Genomic DNA, 19,726 nt, shown 5'->3' on the forward strand with positions numbered 1-19,726 from the left:
ACTTAACCCACATTTGCAACAAAAAAATCTGTATATTTCAGTCTCCTCTGCATCAGTTTTGATTTTTCTGCTTTTGAAATCTGTCTCTTTTCAAAATTATAAAAGTGCAACATTAAATGATTACAAATCTTGAATGATCTGGTTCAGTAGCAGTAAATTCAATCTGCTGTCATTTGCTTTTAAGCCTCACTAGACAACAGAAAAGAGGACGATAGCAAATAGCAAAAAAGTGTGTTGTAAAGAAAACGAGAGTGAAGAAAAACTTCAACATGATCTCTTAAAAATAATTAAAACAATCAGAATATAGTCCTATACTATAGCAATCTCTAGATTTCTCACGATTACCTCCTTGAAGAAAAAGCAAAAATGACACAGACACACCACGTTTGTAACAATAAACTATTTTTTTTTTTCATATTTACATCTGTACCTAATGTGCAAATTAATAATTTAAAGTAGTGTAAAACTCTTAAAGGAATACAAAATCATATCTTACAGTCCTAACATGGTGAGAGTCCATGAACTGGTCACATAGAAACAAAGAGGAGCAACACTGCAGTGTGTACAGGAGAGAGACAGAAGCGAACCCAGGGAGCAGTGGACATCCTTGGCCAGGACACACTTAGTTAAGGACAGCATGGTACATTATCCAAGCATCACCAGAACAAACAGCCACCACAAACACTGCGTCTTTACAGTAGTCATGTCGAATGAGCAGAAAGCACTTGGAGGCCTGGGGTTTCACAAACCCACTGATTGGTTAAAGCACTGATGATCACAAAGGCTTGAGGTGCTCTTAGCAGCAGGTGCTTCTTTTAACGGCCTCTAGATATGGAAGAAGAACAGACAATCTCACACTGGACCGGTGACACATCTATGCTGCAGGTCACCACATAGTGCTAATAGCATGATTGCACATCGTGTTGTGTGTGTAAGGGGGGAACAGACACGAAATCACACTTCAGACAAATACGCGTCGGCCTGCTCTCCCTACCCACAATTCTTCTCATCTAACACACGGACCGAATAGAGTAGCTAACAGGCGACTCGGAGAAACACACCATAAACACTGCATATTTGAGAAGCAAGTCATCCTATGCACACTGTTTGGTGTTTGCCACAAAGAACATTTTGAAAATCTGAATCGCATTTTTTTTTCTTTTCTTTTCTTTTTTCTTTTTTTTAAGAAGCCAGTTTGGCAGTGCTTGTGGTCTTCGGGAGGTCAACTACGGGCAGAAGTGTGAAATGATATCTTACACAATATTTTGAGTCCAATTCTGACACAAACCTTTGCACCGCGGTAAGAACAAAAGTACACTTAACAAATGAGATAGTTTTACATTTCATCCTAATCCAACATTACAATCTATAATGCTTACACGTTTTTAATTCCTGTAGTTCAAATTTGTTTACAAAAGCACACCGTGACAATCCTTTACAATTTACAAGACACAGTTAACCTACAGTAACTATATTATTGGTGCATAGACAAAATTGGGAGAGGGTGTAGCAAAAATCACCAATTTATTGCTTTAAAGTCTAATATTAATCTCCCGTTAAATTTCTTTTGATTGCAAAACAACTACAAATTTTCCACAGAGATTTTGAAGAAACAAGCAGAGGTATTGCATTCAAACTGATTAAAAGAGCTAAAATGTTCCCTCCTGATGAGATGCAAATCTTTTGTACCTTGAAAAATAAAGAACTTTCCCTCACATACAGAAAGTTACATCACAGAGAGAGAGAGAGATGACTTTTACTCTAAAACAAGTAAAAGACTAAGTTCAATGAGACAGAAATGAAACCCCAAAACAAAATAGCACGATTTCTGGCCAAAGCTGCTCACTGTTTCAAGTTCTGCTTCCCCCATCATAAAGTAATAATCTTTACTAACAAGGGAAGGGTGACAGGAATACAAGAGCATTCTTCAACAAAATAGGAAAATGTTTGCCACCATGTTATTCTAAATGCAGAGTGCAGATGGTGTAGTTCCCTCAAGTCTCCCGCGGCCTTGCTGACGAGTGGCTGAAGTGGCTGTGATGGCTATGCAGGCCTCTGCACTTTGCTCTCCCTCTCCCTGCGCTTCAGCTCCTCCCTGTAGCAGTAGGAGCAGTAGTTGTCTGTCTCTGGCCTGCCGTAGAAGGAGCAGTTCTCCCTCTTGCAGCGGCGCTGCTGAAAGCAGTACAAAGGGCTTCCAGAGCTCCGCCCTTTGGTTTTGTCTTGGTTGAGCCAGGTGTGAGACGAGTTGTCCTCATCAGCAAACTCCAGGCAGTCCTGAATGTCTCCCGCATCGAATCCATTGGTGTAGGTGTGGGACTTGTGTTCGCCAGGCATGTTGTAGGACAGGGTCTCTATTGTGTTAACAGTGCGGACCCCTGACAGACGAGCAGGGCTGTAACTCTGGGAGGAGAGTGTGCGGTTCTGCTGGGGGTAAGTGGCGCATGTCTTTAGGGTGCCCACCACAGGCTTATAGGGGTCATCTTGGAAGATGGAGGATTGCATGTTGACATCTTGTAAGTGGATCACGCTGTGCCTCTGGATGGGCGGTGTATGGCTGTAGTGGGCGGACACAGGAACGGGCCCAGGTCTCTTAGCACCAATACTGGGGGAAGAGTAAGGCGCAGGGGCTGGGGCTGGGTGGGAGACATGGTGGGAGGCCGTAGGTGGCGTGAGAGGAGGGACTGGGACAGAGACAAGAGGGGCTGCGGGAGTGGGACTGTTCCTGCCCTGCATCTTGAGACCCAGCGGGGGCTGTGAGTTGTGGTTGTAGGTGTGGGTGTGGTGGGGCAGGACGGGAGAGCAGCTCTCCGGAGGCGAGCTGTCCGATCTCTCCCTCTGGAAGACACTCTCATGCTCGGGCTTCTTCACGGCCACTTCACTGGGGGCAGGGGGCTTCTTCTCCGCCTCCTTCCTCTTCTGCTCCTGCTCCTGGCTGAAGCGCTCCTGAGCGTTGGTCAGGTAGTAGCTGATCATCTCCTCGTGGAACTGGTGTCGATGGCTGGTGAGCAGGAGGCCTGCGAAAATGAACTTGCGTTCCCCCTGCATGGCAGCCCGCAGGATGTTGAGGCTGAGCTTGACATCGGTGCTGTATTTCCAGTTTTCCAGAGTCTTGTCCCCTGAGACTCTCCCTGCACTGTCCAGTCTCTCGGTGGGGGAGGAGCTGGAGGGTCTGTCTCTGTCTGTAGGGGAGGGACTAGTGGCCTTCTCAGAAGAGGTGGAGCTGGCTGACTGGCCCGACTCCTCCTTACTTCCCTTGGTTGCCTTAGACTCCTTCTTCTTCGCCTTTTCCCCTCCATTCTCCCCACTACGACCTGAGCCAGAGTTAGATTTGTTCATTTTGCCGTGCACAAGGCCACCCAGACCTCCCATGTTCTTCTTCAACTTGATTCCCAAGGTTTTGCTGAAGCTACCTAGTTTGTTGGCTACTGAATCAGCCCGGCTCTTGTCTTTGTCCTTGCGCTGCTTGTCTTTGTCCTTCTCCTTGCTGGGCTTGCCGCTGTTGACGTTCGAGTTGCTGCCGACAGACTCGCGGTCAGAGTCCATGGACTCAGCAAGAGACTGGACATCCTCACCTGCAGAGGCTGTGGGAGACTCTGGCTGAGCCAAGGGAGCCTGCGCAGAGACACACAAGCACAGGCAGCAATGAAGAAAACACAGCACAAGCATGGATGACGTTAAAGCAATAATTCAAAATCTAATTTATTAGAGGAGAAGATTTAAAAGATTCCTAGTGTATTCCACATGAATTAACCACAAAATAAAATAAAATAAAACAAAAATAATACTCAAAAAGTACTTGGTGGGCTGATGATTCATAATCGGTACAAACACATGAATGCCTGTGATTATTGCTCTCTGACAGGAAATAAAACTGATTGATTGAACCCTGCAGAGACTCCTCCCGTCCAGATGTTATTGAAACCACAGAGCCAAGTTAACCATGACGAACAAGACACATGTGTGAGAACAAAAAGTTACCCTTGTTTCAGATGGAATTCGGATCCATGTTACATTCATGTAGTTGTGCAGCAGGTTGAGTTTGGCCTCCAGAGACAAAATGAGACTGTGGGAGAAGATGCATGCACAATTAGGAGCGAGCAGCGGTGTAACTTAGCCGACATGTGACCTTTATAATAAAACATAACGCCATGTTTAGCATATTTTTAGCCGTTTTTAAGAACTTACTGAATTTAAAACCATGCCTGCTATGCATTAAGGGTAATAGATATATATGAGGTGGTATTACAAAATGAATTGAGCGTCTTTTCTCTGCATATGTGCACTGTTCATACTGCAGCATGTTTAAAGATAAGTTAACCCCCTGACTGGCAGGAATGTGAAACAGAAACCCCAACTTAAACTCTTTGCTAAACTCAGAGAGGGTGTTGCTGCTTTAGTGAGGCCATTCCTGGGAGACCCTATAGATGACTGACATGGCTCACAATTTGTTCTCTCTCTGCTCACTCTTTGAAGTGACCTGATCCCGGATCCCATAATCGGTTAAATCCCCCACATGCAGCCTTGCGGGTAGACTAACAGAACTGCCTTGGCCTGCAGTTTCTGCTCTCTCTTCACGGGGCTGCTTTGGTAGCCAGCGCCTCTGTGTGTGCTTTGTTGATGCGCGTCAACACCCTGTGATATACTTTTCAGGACTTACTTGGCTAGCTTGGTATTATCATTGTCGTCCCTCCCCCACTCCCAGTCCCTGCCAGGGTCCACGGCAAAATGGAGGGCTAGCAGCTTGTGCTCCGAGTCAGTCAGAGGGATAACAGCTGGAAGAGATGAGATTATCAGAAGGTTAGTTTGGTCTAGCTTTACTATCAGACACTGCGTTGCACGCCACCCGTTCCCTCACAAGGCCACCGTGCTGTCAGAGCTAAAGTGACACCATAATGACACACTAGAATAATGTCATGTTAATTATCCCACATGCCTGCCAGTGTGGGGTAAACTATACTGTGGGTGTATCCTATCTGCCATCCATTTTTTAGGCCAAGAAGCAACCGCGACCACTGAGTGTCACTCATACGGACTCATCCAGACAGAGCAGGGGCTCAGTCGGCTGCGTTCCCATACGGTGGTTCTCTGTGGCCACTGTGCTGACCTGCACTCTAGTTGAGTGTGACCAGACTTCACATATCTTTTCCACGTGGAAGAAAATTAAAGGAAAAATATGGTTTGTTACAACTTGGTTCATAGCTGTTCTGGAGCTTTCAATTATATTGTATGGTACAATCGAAAGTTCCAAAACAGCTGCTAAGTAAACCGTGCGGTGAGACTGTTTTGTTATGTAAAGTTCAAGAATGAGGTCAAGAATGAAGAACCAATCCCAGCTTTTGAACCAACATGGATACGATGTCCCCTCAGGAAAAAAAAGTGCATGACAACACAACAACAGGGCAAACTCCATCTGCTGAGGAAGAACATGTGATACAACTGAAAGATAAAGAACAGCTACTAAATGAACCTTTTGGGCTTCACAAGAACTGTTTTCAAGGATTTATTATTCATTCTCAAATTGGGACTTTCCATTTCTACGGCAATCTTTGTTATCAGTAACATTAACTGCACTCACCAGAGATTAGACTGAGCTCTGGGAACACAGCAGCATTGCTACAGCAAAGTCCAACAGGGCAAGAAAAATAAGCATTTACATGATACGACAGGTTGAAAACAAGCCAACAGTTTAGCCAGATTATCTAAACCACTTTATTCAGAGGAAAAGCCAAAGTGAGTGCACTTTAAATGTCTGCAATAATCCGCTGATGCACAAGAAAACTGTATGCACACCTATGGGAAGTATGTTGAACGAGGAAGTGAATCTGTAAACTGTGATGAAACTGACAGTTTGGGTAAGAATCTTTACTTTTTTCTGTATGTTCTCTTTAAAGTAAGTTTGGCTAACACTGGGCTCTGTTTAAAAGCTATTTGCTTGTGTTCCTTGACCCAGTGAACTTCCTCCTTCAGGAGTAACTACAATTACTCTGGTAAGTACAGTGTTATCATTACCAATAGAAGTGACGGCCAAAACTGCAAAAACTGGACCCGGGTGGTGATAAACTGCAACCATCCCTCTGCTAATACTCCTACTGCTGAACTCGGCATGATGAGATTTACATTGACCTCAGCAGCTGTACAGTTGATCGCAGCCGTACATGGCGATCTGGTTTAGTAACAGGGTGCGATCAGACGCAGCAGCGCAGAATACGAGCAGGAGTGCTGAAATAATTTCATTCATAGCCCGCTGATATGATCAGCTACTTACAAGCAGGAAGAGCTTTTCAACATTAATCACTGGACCCAGAACATAAAACAGGCACCCACCCGGGCTTCCTCTCGTGGGAGGCGTGCTTACAGTATGTGCAGGCGTGTACGTGTTAGTGTGAGTGAGTGGCTGCCTTTCAAAACAAGAGCGTCAGGAGGACTAGCTAGACCCCACTGGCCCACATGACAGCTCTCCTCAGGCTACCTCGTGTGGGGGCTGTTGTCCACATGACAGCAGAGAGAGGCAGGCTGTTCAGGCCGAGGACATTCCAGCCTTCCCTGTCAGCCCCAGATGGAAGATACAGTCTCCTCCCTGCCTCATCAATTCTTCCACTGCCAATAGGCCGCTCTGCTCTGCAGGCTTCATAGAGAGACAGACACCAGCAGCAACAGCCCCTCCTGTGTCCCTGATGAAACTGCAGGTCAAATGCTCGCTCTTTCCCTTGTGCGTCTCATTGCGAGTGCCCGGTGTAGGTGCGAAGTACACGATTAGACATGCTAAGTGTCAGAATACTGATGGTACATGCATGGGGATGATGCCTTCAGTTCTGGAGACAGAAATAGTGTAGCCACACCCACGCTAGCACATTTAACATCGCTAAGATGATCACTTATTTATATCTGACACCATTAGTTGCTGAAATGCCATCATCAGAGTAAATATATCGTCAATACCGCTGCTGACAAATTAGGCCATAAATCTAAAATGTCATGGTTGCCTTTGCATCATACCTGCAAATTAAAATGCATCTTACAACATCTACCTAAAATAAAAGGCATGACTGATGCCTGTAGCCCACAGAGGTTTGACAGCACTGAAAACTGGGAGGAAGAAAAAGAGCGGCTGTCTTAAAGAAGGGTCTGTCCTAGAACACTCCTGCCCAGAAAAACTCAGTCATAATCACAAACACAGACAGAGGACAGTTAACCAGCTCCCACTCAGTTCCCACTCAGGTCATGCAGCAGGCAGCGGAGGCCTGCGAGGTGGCGTCCTGGCTCCCACGATGCAGCTGTCCTCCTTTCTCGCCATTCCAAAGCGCTGTGTGTGTGTGTGTGTGTGTGTGCGCTGTTGTTGTTCCCGCTTGGGCCCCGTCCAGATTCAGAGATTCAACACTGCCAATTGAGCTCTGGGGGACTAAAGTGTGCTGTAATGTATTTACTATCCCTGTTGGCAGCCTTGTTTTGTTGTCCTTGAATGACCGATTCCCATAGCTTATGCGTGGATGACATCATAGCCCTCTGTGGTATGCGAGCTGTGTACTCAGCAACCTAGCTGCTAGCCTGCCTTGCTCAGTTTGCATCTTTGATTCAGGGGGGATGCAGACAGGGAGAAAGGGGAGGAAACCTGGGTGTAACCTGTGAGGAAACGGCTGAAATGAGGCAGATAACCTTTTTAGGGATTTATTCGCATGATTTGATTGGACATAAATACCTCTGCTTTGTCTTTTTTTTTAGTTTGTGCAAAATGAGCACGTCAAGTACTGTACATCATGCCTTGTGCCAAGAGAGCAGAACCAGAGATGATTCTCTCTCCTCTTTCACTCACTTCTGAGGACAAAGTCACCCATTAGAGGCTTTGATTCACAGCGGGAACACTGAGCCAATGTTTCCTCTGTTGTGCGATTCAAGAACAATTTGTACTGTCTGGAAAATGCACAAATTTGAATTCCTGACTTTGGTCACTCTGCACAGCTGCAGACTTAAAGGGCCCAATTCACCAGAGTAAACAGCAGTCATGCATATAAACAAGGCTGGGCTTTTTTTTTTTTTTTTTTTTTTTGCCACAGATTTTAACAGCGGAACCATGGTGGTAATTACATGAGCATTACATTTCAAGTAACACATAAAACCACAACAAATAGCATTTTAATTCTCACCACCATATTGATTTAATTAAGCTGACTGCATGGGGTGTAATACACTGGGTGTCTTTAATAGATAGAGAAGTGAAACTTGGCCAGAGCTGCATGGTTACGCCGCACTGTTACGTAGGTGGTCTCCATGTAAAAGACGACCATTTACTTCATTCAAATGGGCGTTAGAAGGTTGATGATGGGATGCCAAAGAAAACCTGGAAGTGTTTTGGTATTGGGACCAGGGCTTGAAATAGCTCCAAAGGGTTCTAGAGGGCCGGTTCAACTCATGTGTCGTTTAACCACAGGAGCACAAACAAGCTGATAAAAGACATGGCCAGCGGCGTCTACTGAGGAGCCAGTCATTATCACACAGCAGGTGAGCAGCAGTGGGCTGCTAGAAAACACAGCCGTGTGCACAGGAATCCGGGCTCACCTGACTACCTTATTCAGAAAAACACTTGACTGCTCTTTTGGGATGAGTGTGAAAAAAAAAACAGGCATAAAAAGAAAGTTTTGATTCCAGCAATAAGCTCTGATTCGAGTCACCCCTCCCTTGTTTTTTAACTGTACACCATCAATAAAGCCCCAGAAGCCATGCAACAGGCCATAAAAGGGGCGGTACCGTGATGTGTCAGCGTGATTTAGAGTCAGGTTGAGGGGGGGGACTCTGCTATAATCTTCCATACAGAGGGCTGAAGAAAGAGCCAGTATTTTAACTCTGGCACCTGAACACACACAGGGCCAACGGCCTCTGGGATGTTCTTCGCTGGGCTGGGGGAAACTGAGCGCAGCCCTCCACCTGAGACGTGCACACATTGGCCTGACTGTCAGGAGAGAGGGTCGGTTTGTCGGGGCCCGGGACCCTGCCCATATGTGGTGATGTGGTCAGGGCTTAGGGGCCGGCTGGGGCTACTCTGCCCTAATTGGCAGTGGAATATTAGGTCTGTCTGTCTGTCTGTCTGTCTGACCTTGTGCCTGGCTGTCTGGCATCTGTTCAGAGATATAAGCCAAATTCAGAAATGATAAGAAAATGCAGCTCCCCATTTCTGACAGCATCATACAAAAACAGAAAATCATACTTCTTACATATGTGAAAATGCAGGAAAATGTAACCGGAGCAGCACAGATTGGTATCATAGCCGCGCAATATGATTCATCACATGACATACAAATGCACCAAGCTGAGCGTACAAGTGTTTTCATAACATCCTGGAGAGAGACTGCAGACAAAACGCACTCTGATCCTATCACAGGACACCGTGTACCAGGATGAAAAAGTACAGTCATGCAGTGGTGTTGTGATGGAGCTACAGCGGGTTCTTTGGACATATGCACCATCTGGTGGACAAAAAGAGAAGGCCCCCCCCCCACCCCCCACCCCACCCGCCCCGCCACACTGAAATTAAAGTGGGTGTGCTGTGGGGTGGGCTGGCTTTGATCTGCTGCTGGCATTAAAGGGAATGACTTCAGGGCAGGGATGGCAGGTTAGTAATCATGTCTGTCTGCTAGTCTGCAGTTGTCGTACCCAGACTTAATAACTAGGTTGGTGTTTACAAGCCTGAGAATAGGACATTACATACTCAGAACAGCACAAGAGAAGGAGGAAGACAGAGAGAGGAAGAAAGGAACAGTTTGCGCAAGTGTATCTGTATTTGAGAGTGAGAAAAAGAGACGGAGTTGGCCGGCTGCCCACGCAAATGACAAGCGAGTTCCACCCACTGAGTCAGATACAGCCGAGTGCTGTGACTACCAAGACCGGTTGTCAAGGAGATCCTCTCTATTTGTCAATTAAAGGAACTCCATGTGAGGATTACTCTGACCTCGAGAATAAGCAATGCATCCGGAGTGGGAACGCTGGCATCTGAACGGGCAAAACAAGACAAAAACAAGAGTCGCTGAACAAAACGGAAAATCAGCACACTCCGACCACAACATAACACAATCAATATGCTCTAAACAGCCGCATGTCACAGAGCCCTGTGAAAGAGGGCAACGCAAAAACGCAGACACACCCACTGGAACAAGCTAAATTCAACCGAGAGTGACTTCAGAGAGGGAAATGTAGACATACGGTAACATACAGGCTTGAGCGACTGGTTCAGTGCTCAATAAGCCAAGAGGAAGGAGCCTGCTGTCCACTTTCCCTCCATGTTGGCTACTCCCTGGTTCCTGCTGCCAACCGGCCTGTTTTAATAATGGATCACAGGTAATTAGACTGCTGTCTCATCCATTATTCACCTCTAGCAGGACAGGCAGACCACTCACCCTCACTCTCTCAATCTACCCACTTAAAGTGAAAAGCAAAGCCCGCCTAACTATGACCTGACTTAACTACTGCACATTACTGCAGATGAAACTTGCCCCGGCTCTTTTTGGAAGTGGTTGTTGCGATGATGGTCAGCCGCTTACCTTGCTCTCGCTGCTGGTCTCTCTGCTCCATGGACACCAGAGCGGAGAAGTGAGCCTGATCGTAGGCCAGGACCAGAGGGGAGCAGTGACAGCGGCTCGGGGGCACCTCCAGAGGCAGATAGAGCCCTCCAAACGGGATGGGAGCAAACGCTGGAATTCAGTAAGAACACCATATCGAGCGTCAGTGCTTATCTCACTGTGATGCAGAAGATGGAGGCAACACGCAGTTAGTCTACCTTCTCCTCCTGAGTCTCTGAGCATCGTGTCAGCTACCACTACAATCGGCCTGCGTAACACGTGGGCCAGCACAAACACATGGAACTCCTCTAGACTCTCATAGACCGGATCCTCAGAGTTATCCACCCTGCAAGAAAAAAAGAAAAAAAAAAAACATGCAACACAGTGGGATTATGGGACATGATGACAATTTCCTGAATTGGTACTGACTGATGTGAAAAGCAGCCAAAACGGTAAACGTTCCTGCTGATCATGTGCCTGCGTAATCTAACCTGATCCACTTGGATCCATGTTGCCCTCTGGCTATCTTTAACAGACAGGGACAACAATGCACAAAGATCTGTCCATCTGTTTATACGTGTGTTAGAATGAAAGAGAGGGAGGGAGGGAGGGTGAGACGGAGAGGAAAAAGCAGAGGCAGAGCTCTCAAGCATGCAACCACCAGGGAACCAGAGGATGTGCAACAATTAAGTTGTCAGCCACACAAACAGCCACGCTGCCAAATTCACTCTAATAAAGAGCCTCTTAATATGTGAATCCCACTCATCCTATTTAGGGGCTCATCTCACACTAGGACCATCAAACATCCCTAACCTGATTACTGTATTACAGTCAAACTCAATGAGAGGTTAAAACCACCAGACTAAATGAGCAAATTATGCTCTTTAATGGGATGTGTTCGGTGATAGAGGGCTTCGCACTGGACGAGTCAACGCGGGGAAACAACGGCGAATTTATGCGAAAACACAGATATGCAGACAACCACAACCTGCTTAAGGGATGATATATAATTAAATCACATGCTAATCTACAGCAGACATCTTAATGAGTCTCTCTGTTCATCATGCTTGTTTTTTCCTCCTCCACCAGATCAGCCGCTATACCTTGTGTGTACCTGAGAAAAAAAAAACGTGTTTATATCAGTGAAATGGAAACAAGAGACAAACCACAAGGTGTCTGTGCGTAGGAGGAGGAAACCAGAGTGAGTTTCCAATCTGCCTCTGTAGCCTGAGATAAACCCACTGTTGCAGTTTTTTTATGCAGTGGGGTGGAGTGGGGTGGGGTGGGGGGGGGGGAGGGTGGGGGGGGGGGGCGCAGATCACATCACCTGCTGCAGCTACAACACAGCTCAGGGGAGGCTGCAGGAATGATTAATACTGACGGCAGCCAGTAGATGGCACAGTCTCACATGAGAGCTCCACCAGTGTTCTTAAATCAAGGAAGCAATTTGAAAGAGCAACAGCCCGAGTGGGAACAATGAGTCTCCCTGACAAATCCATCTCAGTGAGAAGGTCACTTTTGTTTTAATTGTGGGCCTCCTGCAGTGTTTCGATGCACAAGGCATTAAAACGCAGCAGGGGCGCTGTAATGTGGGACGGGAGCCACGCGGCTCGCTACTGCTGCTCTGTTTTCTCTATCTTGCACGACAATTACGGAGCAAATGTTGCTGGTTAAAGGAAAGTAATATGCCTTGCGTCTTGGGAGTTCACAGCGTGCGCGCTCGCGGGCTTCTGTAGTCGTGACGGTCGGACAGCTTACCCTCCGCTGGTGTTGCCGTTTTTGCTGAGGTGAGTGCGAGGCTCACTGGAGGCCAACTTCAGCAGCTCGTTCCACTCTCTCTCCCATTCCTCCTCAGTGTACACCAACCCTGACTGCACAAACACACACACACACACACAAATGGGAATTCTGGTAAGCACATACTGATGCTCACCCACACAGTCCCAATTATTATTCATTTTTGCTGTTTTCGTCTGCATCTACAAGGTTATCTCCTGAAGCTTTATGCATTGTGGTTTTTTGTAGCATTTATTTAGTTTTTGCTGGATATGAATATTTTGATTTGAAGACAGGAAATATGGGTAATTAGAGAAAGGTGGATGACATGCAACAAACCAGGGTGCCGCTTTAACACGGGATGCGTCTTAGATCACTGGGCCACCAGGACGCCTCAGGCATTTATTAAAACATGAGCATCTGGACTACTTCTTTGCTTGAGCTATCTTTGGTGACACCATTTTTCTAATAGATTGGCAAATACTTTAATCCATGAACGTCAAGAGAAGAGATGGGCGGTGCAGAGGATTTGACAGTATTAGCAGCACGGCTGCTACTGCACACTTGGTATCATTGAAAGACTATTTTCCTCGCAGCAAAAATCCACATGTGCGACGCAGAAAAGAAGCTAAAATGAGCGCTTATTAGCTGAAGTTACGAGCAGCTCATCCCTCCGCTGGTGGATTTATTCAGGTGTCATTGGTGAAAGAGGATGTGATGCATTTAGGAGGTGCGGTGTGCAAACATGGACGCTCTCCCAACCTCCTTGTTCTGTTGAGTCTGCTGCCACCTCCACCTCCTCTTCAGAGCGTCTCTCTCCGCTCCGCTCTTCATCATGGTATACAGGGATTTCCTCAGCATCAGGTCTCTGTCATGGAAGCCCCACATCCCTGAGCAACACAGACACACAACACCTTTACTGCGTGTAGAGACTGAGGACATAAAACAACCACCGAATGCACTGTAGATGACGAAAACAAGAGGTTGGATTTCTGAGCTGCACCTGAAGTCATTCTGCGATGACCTAAGCTCTTTAACTTCATGTCTAAAAATGCCTTTTCATCACTCATCAAAGGACCTTAGTTGTCTAACTGTCAGTATATATTACGTTAGCTCTGGTGTCTCAAACCCCGACGGCTCCTCTGCCGCTCCAGCAGTCCTCACACTGGGGAACCAACAGCCTCCTTCAGCGCGGACCCAAATACGCCGTTATCCCCCTGAACCATGCGGCTGACAATTTCCTGCAATGTATAGGCCAGTTATCTGCCTCCCTCCTCCCTTCCTTCCTTGCTTGCTTCCTGAGCTCTCTCACTCCTCCTTTCTCACGCCCTCCTGTGGATTCTGCAGCTGTGATGCAGCGCTGACACTGTTATGAGACAGCTGTGACACTGACTCGCTGTTCCATACCAAGAAATCCTGATGGATGTCATGGCCGTACTGAATGTTACAATACAATACAATTTTCATTAAAACAAATGTCTGTTAAATCCTTATTCATTGCCAAATGCAGTTTATGGCCCACTGATGAAAGTATTGCAATATTTATATAGCTGCAGTATTACAGTACAAACTGGGTGACTGTGGTGACATTCTTGGAAAAAAATGATGTGTTCTGTTACTGCTGATGCACATCAAACATTTCCTTCTGCTACAGCTTCACATTAAAAGCACTGAACTGGTGAAACATGAGCTTCCTTTTACTATGAATTAGTCATAGGAAATGCAGAGTGAGCTTTGCGCTTCATTCATAAATGTGTCTACAAAACAAGATATTAACAAAATATTGCAGGGAATAATGGAACAGGAAGGAGCAGCCACAGTGAGCTGTTAGAGGAGGAACTACAGGCGACAGGTTGCACACCTCCAACTTCTCAGCAAGGTAACAAACTCCTTTCACTGGCCTGCTCATGCAGTGTGCAGCATAAATGAGATCATAGCTGCACACTGAATGATGAAAAAAAGCCCATCAGTGCCAGACTTCTTTATTAATATGACAGGAGTTTGTTCTGCTGCCTCCAGAATTAAAGCAACCTGCAGTATTACACCACATTTGCTGTTACCACCAGTAACTCCAGGTGTCGCCAAATCAACCAACATCTTCAGGCTTGACACTTGAAATACGCTGTCGTGCGCATGAGTGGCTCACCTAAAGAGGCAGCGTGCAGGAGGCAGTTCCCGTCCCCTGTGGTAGCCAGAGGAAGCAGCTTCTTACAGCTGGTGCACATGGTGGACCACCAGTTCAGACGACCTGCACACACGTACGAAATAAGGAGGCCATGAATTGTGTAGAAAACTGAGAAACAGAAAGGAGCAAACACACTCGAACGCGTTTCCTTTCAATCAAGTTTTCAAGTCAGTGTTCTCTTAATTCACTCTAACTGAAAAAAACACACAACTGTGGGTTTAAAGCAAATCTAATTTATTCATAATGAGACCATTAAAATAACTTCAAACAGGGTCTCAGGACGTAGGTGAACAGCCAGCTCAGATGATGTGTGGGTGATGTGGTCAAAGCAGGCAACTCCTCTATCAGTAACTGTCCATCAAGAACAATTAGCCAACAAACATAATTAGCCTCAATATCGATGATTAGCACAGGCCATATGCATGCACACATCCTCAAATGCCCGGCAGATCCCCCCCCCTCCCAAAAAAAAAAAAAACCCACCCTGAACATCTTCCTGCTCAGGCTGACTTTTACAGTATCTCCAGTTTGTGCTCCATCACCGCCTGCCCGTGTCCCTGAGGGAGAGACGACTGCTTCTAAGCCCTGGGCAGGGCACACTGCTTTACTGCAGGCTGCCTCGCTGCTCTGAGCCTGGGGTGATCTGACTGCATCATTTATTTAACAACAGTAAACACAGAAGAGGCTCTGAATGATTTACCCCTCAGCGTAGATGGGCTCAAAATGCAGATGGATTTGTGCATTTCTCCATTTTTCCACACATTAGATATCTAAGTTCATTTTTCTAGAAACGTGGCCTGCTGTTACATCCCAGTGTGTTTAATGGTTTCATATCCAAGAATGATCCACATGCTGGTTGAGATTCAAACGCCCATAAAGTGAAGCTAATGCACAACTGGTTGTTCTACTTTATTTCACCTTTTCTTAATTTCAGAGATACATATTTTATAGCAGTGTCTCAGCTGTGGTCTTACCCACAGTCTGTGATGCATATAATGTGGATTAAATTTATGACTGTGCTAAGATTTTTACGACTATAAATCCTTCACTTACCACTCGTCTTCTAGTTAGTTAAGCCACTGTTGAAAATGTATTTCCAAGACTTTATGTATTTATGAAATCCAGAAATATGAAGTTCAATATATATCAGTGTCCCAGTGTTCTTTCTTGGTTGGCTGTTCTCAGATTTTGAGCAGCATTAGGCGAGGAAGGCTTTACGATCTCTGCAGTCTCTGTGTGGGGAAATCTGCTGGAAGATTTGAAACTTCACTGACTCGTTTCTCTCCGTGAGTTCAAAGCTTCATCTGGGAGATGAATCCTTTGGGATCCTGGATGCTTTGAATTAGTTGTTGTCGTCTTGCTTCCAGATGATGCTGCTTCTCTGATCTGCTCTGTCTAATCTCAGTCTCACCTTCTACGTCTCTGTCTACATTACTGGAATTTCTCATTGCTGCTGCTGCTTTGTGCTACATTTCAGTTTAATCTAAATAAAGAATATGGTGTAATGCATAAGATTCTGTTACATATCTCATATCAGTAGCAGGAGATGTACTAGAATACAGTTGTAGGATGTATTATACTATATGACATCCTGTTATACTCACCAGCCTGCTCCAGAGCCATCATGGTGGACTGCTCTATCAGGTCTCTCTCTATGAAGCTCCTGAAATCCTCGCTGTACACGCTGAGGTCCGGCAGCTGGAATGTGTAGATGGGCATCTCAAGAGGGAACTGCTCGCTGGTACACTCACTGGCCACCTGCAGCCGCGCCAGGGAGACGATAGCAGAGCTGGCATGGGAGATCCCGCGGGACAGGCGCTTCTCTAGAGGGGACAAGAAGAGAGGACTGAGTGGGAAGCGAGTGAGGACAGAGAAAACTGTTGAGGTGATAATGTGGTGCTGAGGTGGTCCTTGTACCTTGTGCATTGTCCTCCTGCTTCTGTGCACACGGCCTGTCGATCTTGCTGACATGGGTGGGCGTGTCACGTGTCTCTGGCTGCTTGTAGTAGCGGCCCTCGTTGAAGACCTGCGGCAGGTTGGCAGTGTGGACCTGCCTGAGCTCCTCGTAATCATTTAGAGCAGCACTGAGGTCCCAGTTTTTACCTGCAGGACACATGCAAAGATCTGGTTGATTGCACATCAACACAACGATTACAAATATTGAGAATAAATGTTGCTCATAATATAGAATAATCAAAGGGTATTGCCTCGATTTTTGAGGATTTTCACTCAGAAATACACAACAGTTATGTTCCCACACATCAAGAAATTGTTTTTCTGGTGCAACAGGACACTGATCACTGCAGTTTACAGTAAACAGGGCTATGTCATGGTGAAAAACTCATATATGCTACCAACAGCAGAAAGTGATGAGGACAATGGGGGTGAAATGCAAAAGATCTGCTGAGGATGCTGCAGAACAGCCAGATTCCCTGCAATCAATTCACTTAGTACTTTGATAATCAGATTTTTGGATTACTGTCTTTTTCATCATTTGAAATAATACTGATAAATCCCCAAATCTTTTAAAATTTCAAAATAATTGGCCAAACTGTGATGGTATGCATAGCCTATGTGGAGCAATGTCACACAGTGCTTTTGTCTGAGTGAAACATGCTGCATCATAAGGAGAATAGCTGGAGGTTGAGGCTGGGTGGTGCCACAACAATGAGGGTAGTGATGGGAGACAGATCTTTTAGCAGAGTGACAGCAATATCCTGATGTGCAGGAGGGACCCACACACCGGTAACACATGCACGGCATGAAAACGCACACACAGACACACACAGTCTCGTCTCCATCACTTTTGGGGACATTACATTGACTTACATTAATTTTTGTCCCCATAAGGAAGGTGAGTCCCTACAATGTGACTGTGTAAACAGGTTTATGTCCCCACAATGTGAGGAATACATGGCCACACACACACACACAGACAGACAGACACAGTTGTCTCCTCTGGGTGCTGTCTTTCTAACAGAGATCCCTTCGAGGTTTAAGAGACACAAGTCAAGCCTCAGCCTTATTATAACTCAGCGTGCCTTCTCATGATGCCACAGGAACTATCTGCAAAACAGTCTTTTTATAAAACTCGCATCGACGCCCGCCACTGCAAATGTTCAGAGGGCGCCCGCATGTAATCCGAGCATGTTTGTGAGACAGGCACCATTAACGGACTCCCCGTGTAAGAGACCTGTAGGAAGTTGTCCTCTCTCCTCCTGACTTCCAGACACGGTGGTTCTCGGCAGTCGGAACATGAAACCTGGCACCGCTGATCGCCGTCTCTCACGCCAATCAATGCAAAACTGATTCTGCTTTATGGATCTCAACAGCTTGAGCTGCACAAATCCAGGAATACAACTTAAGGTCTAGCATCATGGCCACTCAGCACCTAATGCACAGTCTTTAAATGCTTCCACATTAGCCTACGAGGAGAGCGATGTTTCAGCTCCTTCATTTGTAATGGCTGTCGTCAGCAAAAGGAACACTGATAAATTCATCTGCAGTATGAACATGCATTATCCCTATCTATCAGAAACACAGCAGCTTCACTGAACTCTTTTCTTTCTTATTAAAGGGCTTTGAGTTAAACCACTTGCATGGGAGGATTTTCCATACAGGGACAGCAGATCTTTACCAACTAAGCTAATCTAACTGATTTCTTTAATTAAACATAATCACCAAAATGAGGTTATTAACTTTTTTTCTTTCAAGTGAAAATTAAAAACCCTCACCCAAGAGATAGCTCTCAATAAATCTGCCCACAAAGGTCAAAACGCATTCTTCAGTACACAAACCAGCCTCTAGGAGGAAGCACCACATGTGCCGCTGTCACATTTCTCTGTCTGCCTGTCTGCTTTCTCCTCACACCCTCCTGACTCAGACCAGAGGGTCACAGAGTGGCTGACTGATGCAGGTCTGGAAAGCTAAGCTAACAGCAGCAAGATGGTAGCACGCATATTACTGAAATAGGACATCCATGGCCATGTCTGTCTGTGTCTGAGTGCAGTGTCTTGTTTGGTGCCTGTTAGTGTCACAAGTATGCCCCTGTGGCTTTGTGCCAAAGCAGAATCAGAACAAAAAAAAAAGACTGGGGGGAGGGAGAGACAGACACCCAACACTTTAATTCTTTTATCAGGCTAGACACCACCAGCTGCACAACATACACAGAGACAAAAGATTTCCAGGACATGCATGTCCTGCACACACTCCGCAAGGATTTCATCCCCTAATGGAAGTCTGATTAACGTCACGCACGCTTTTATTCCTGTAAAGTAGACAAGACTGCATCGGTATTTAGAGCTCAGCATTTCTTTGCTGCAGTTTGACCTGATCCTGGAATGCAACGCGAGACTGGAACTGCTGGGCACTTGTAAAAAAAAAAACAACAAAACAGAAACAAAAATCACTTTTACGGGCGCTACATATCGCTGCCAATTCAACTGACCATCAAGCAGCTTTCTGTTGCTGTGTGCACTTTTGCTCCCCTGTTTTGTTTTGTTTTCCATTTTTTTTTTCCATCCCACTGTATGTAAGCTATACAAGTGCCAGCAGCACTCTGCTCCTCAATGAGTTCCAATGAATGGGCACAAAGCTCTCCCAGGGGAGTGCACTCGTAAAACCGTCACACTGGCCTCTAAATCAGCAAGCTGGCTCACTGTTGCGAGCCCCACTCCTCTCCTCCCCTCCTTTGTTTCCTTTCTTTTCCTTTCCCCTCATTTCCTCTCCTCTCCCCTTCTGTTCTTCCACCGCTCGCTTGAGTGCGACCGCCGCACAACAGGGAGCAGCTGATCAAAAACACAAATCCGCCAATATTGAGTCTTCCAATATAACAGCCTGGCCTCGACTCTTGGAGGTGCAGCACTGGCGTCTTACCTTCCAGCAGGTCTCTTGCCAGACCCGGTTCTGCCCCCGTGGACCGAACAAAGTCTGACAGGACCGCGTCCATGTCCAGAGTCATGTGATCATGTGTGTGCGCTGCCCAAGGTGCAGCGGTGGCCTTGGTGGACGCCAGCCTTCACGTTCTCATCTGGAAACAGAAGGAGAAGCACAGCAGGCCTTAAAAAACAGCGTTTTACATTTCAGCCACACTTTTAAAAGCCCATCAGTCGCTAACGCCTGTGAGGAAACAGTCACTGGATGGTCCCCGCTCTCTTTTTTAAATCCCAGCCTGCAGTCTCAGCCTGTTTGTGCTGATGCGTAATGCTTCATAGAGCTG

At 46.2% G+C, this 19,726-nt stretch overlaps 1 protein-coding gene across 1 annotated transcript in view; it reads right to left on the reverse strand.

Annotated features, from left to right (window-relative positions):
• Positions 1-391: 391 nt before the first annotated feature.
• otud7a (OTU deubiquitinase 7A) overlaps positions 392-19,726 on the reverse strand; it is a 38,850-nt gene continuing 19,515 nt past the window's right edge. The window contains exons 4-14 of the mRNA XM_076732845.1: positions 19,384-19,537; positions 16,426-16,611; positions 16,113-16,331; positions 14,470-14,571; positions 13,086-13,213; positions 12,306-12,418; positions 10,766-10,893; positions 10,530-10,679; positions 4,658-4,772; positions 3,979-4,063; positions 392-3,612 (exon numbers count right to left, since the gene is read on the reverse strand). Of these exons, the coding sequence (XP_076588960.1) occupies positions 2,044-3,612; positions 3,979-4,063; positions 4,658-4,772; positions 10,530-10,679; positions 10,766-10,893; positions 12,306-12,418; positions 13,086-13,213; positions 14,470-14,571; positions 16,113-16,331; positions 16,426-16,611; positions 19,384-19,468 (2,880 nt within the window). The 5' untranslated portion in view covers positions 19,469-19,537 and the 3' untranslated portion in view covers positions 392-2,043. The remainder of the gene's footprint in view (positions 3,613-3,978; positions 4,064-4,657; positions 4,773-10,529; positions 10,680-10,765; positions 10,894-12,305; positions 12,419-13,085; positions 13,214-14,469; positions 14,572-16,112; positions 16,332-16,425; positions 16,612-19,383; positions 19,538-19,726) is intronic.

This window comes from Chaetodon auriga, chromosome 6 (assembly GCF_051107435.1).
Source record: "Chaetodon auriga isolate fChaAug3 chromosome 6, fChaAug3.hap1, whole genome shotgun sequence".
NCBI lineage: Eukaryota > Metazoa > Chordata > Actinopteri > Chaetodontiformes > Chaetodontidae > Chaetodon > Chaetodon auriga.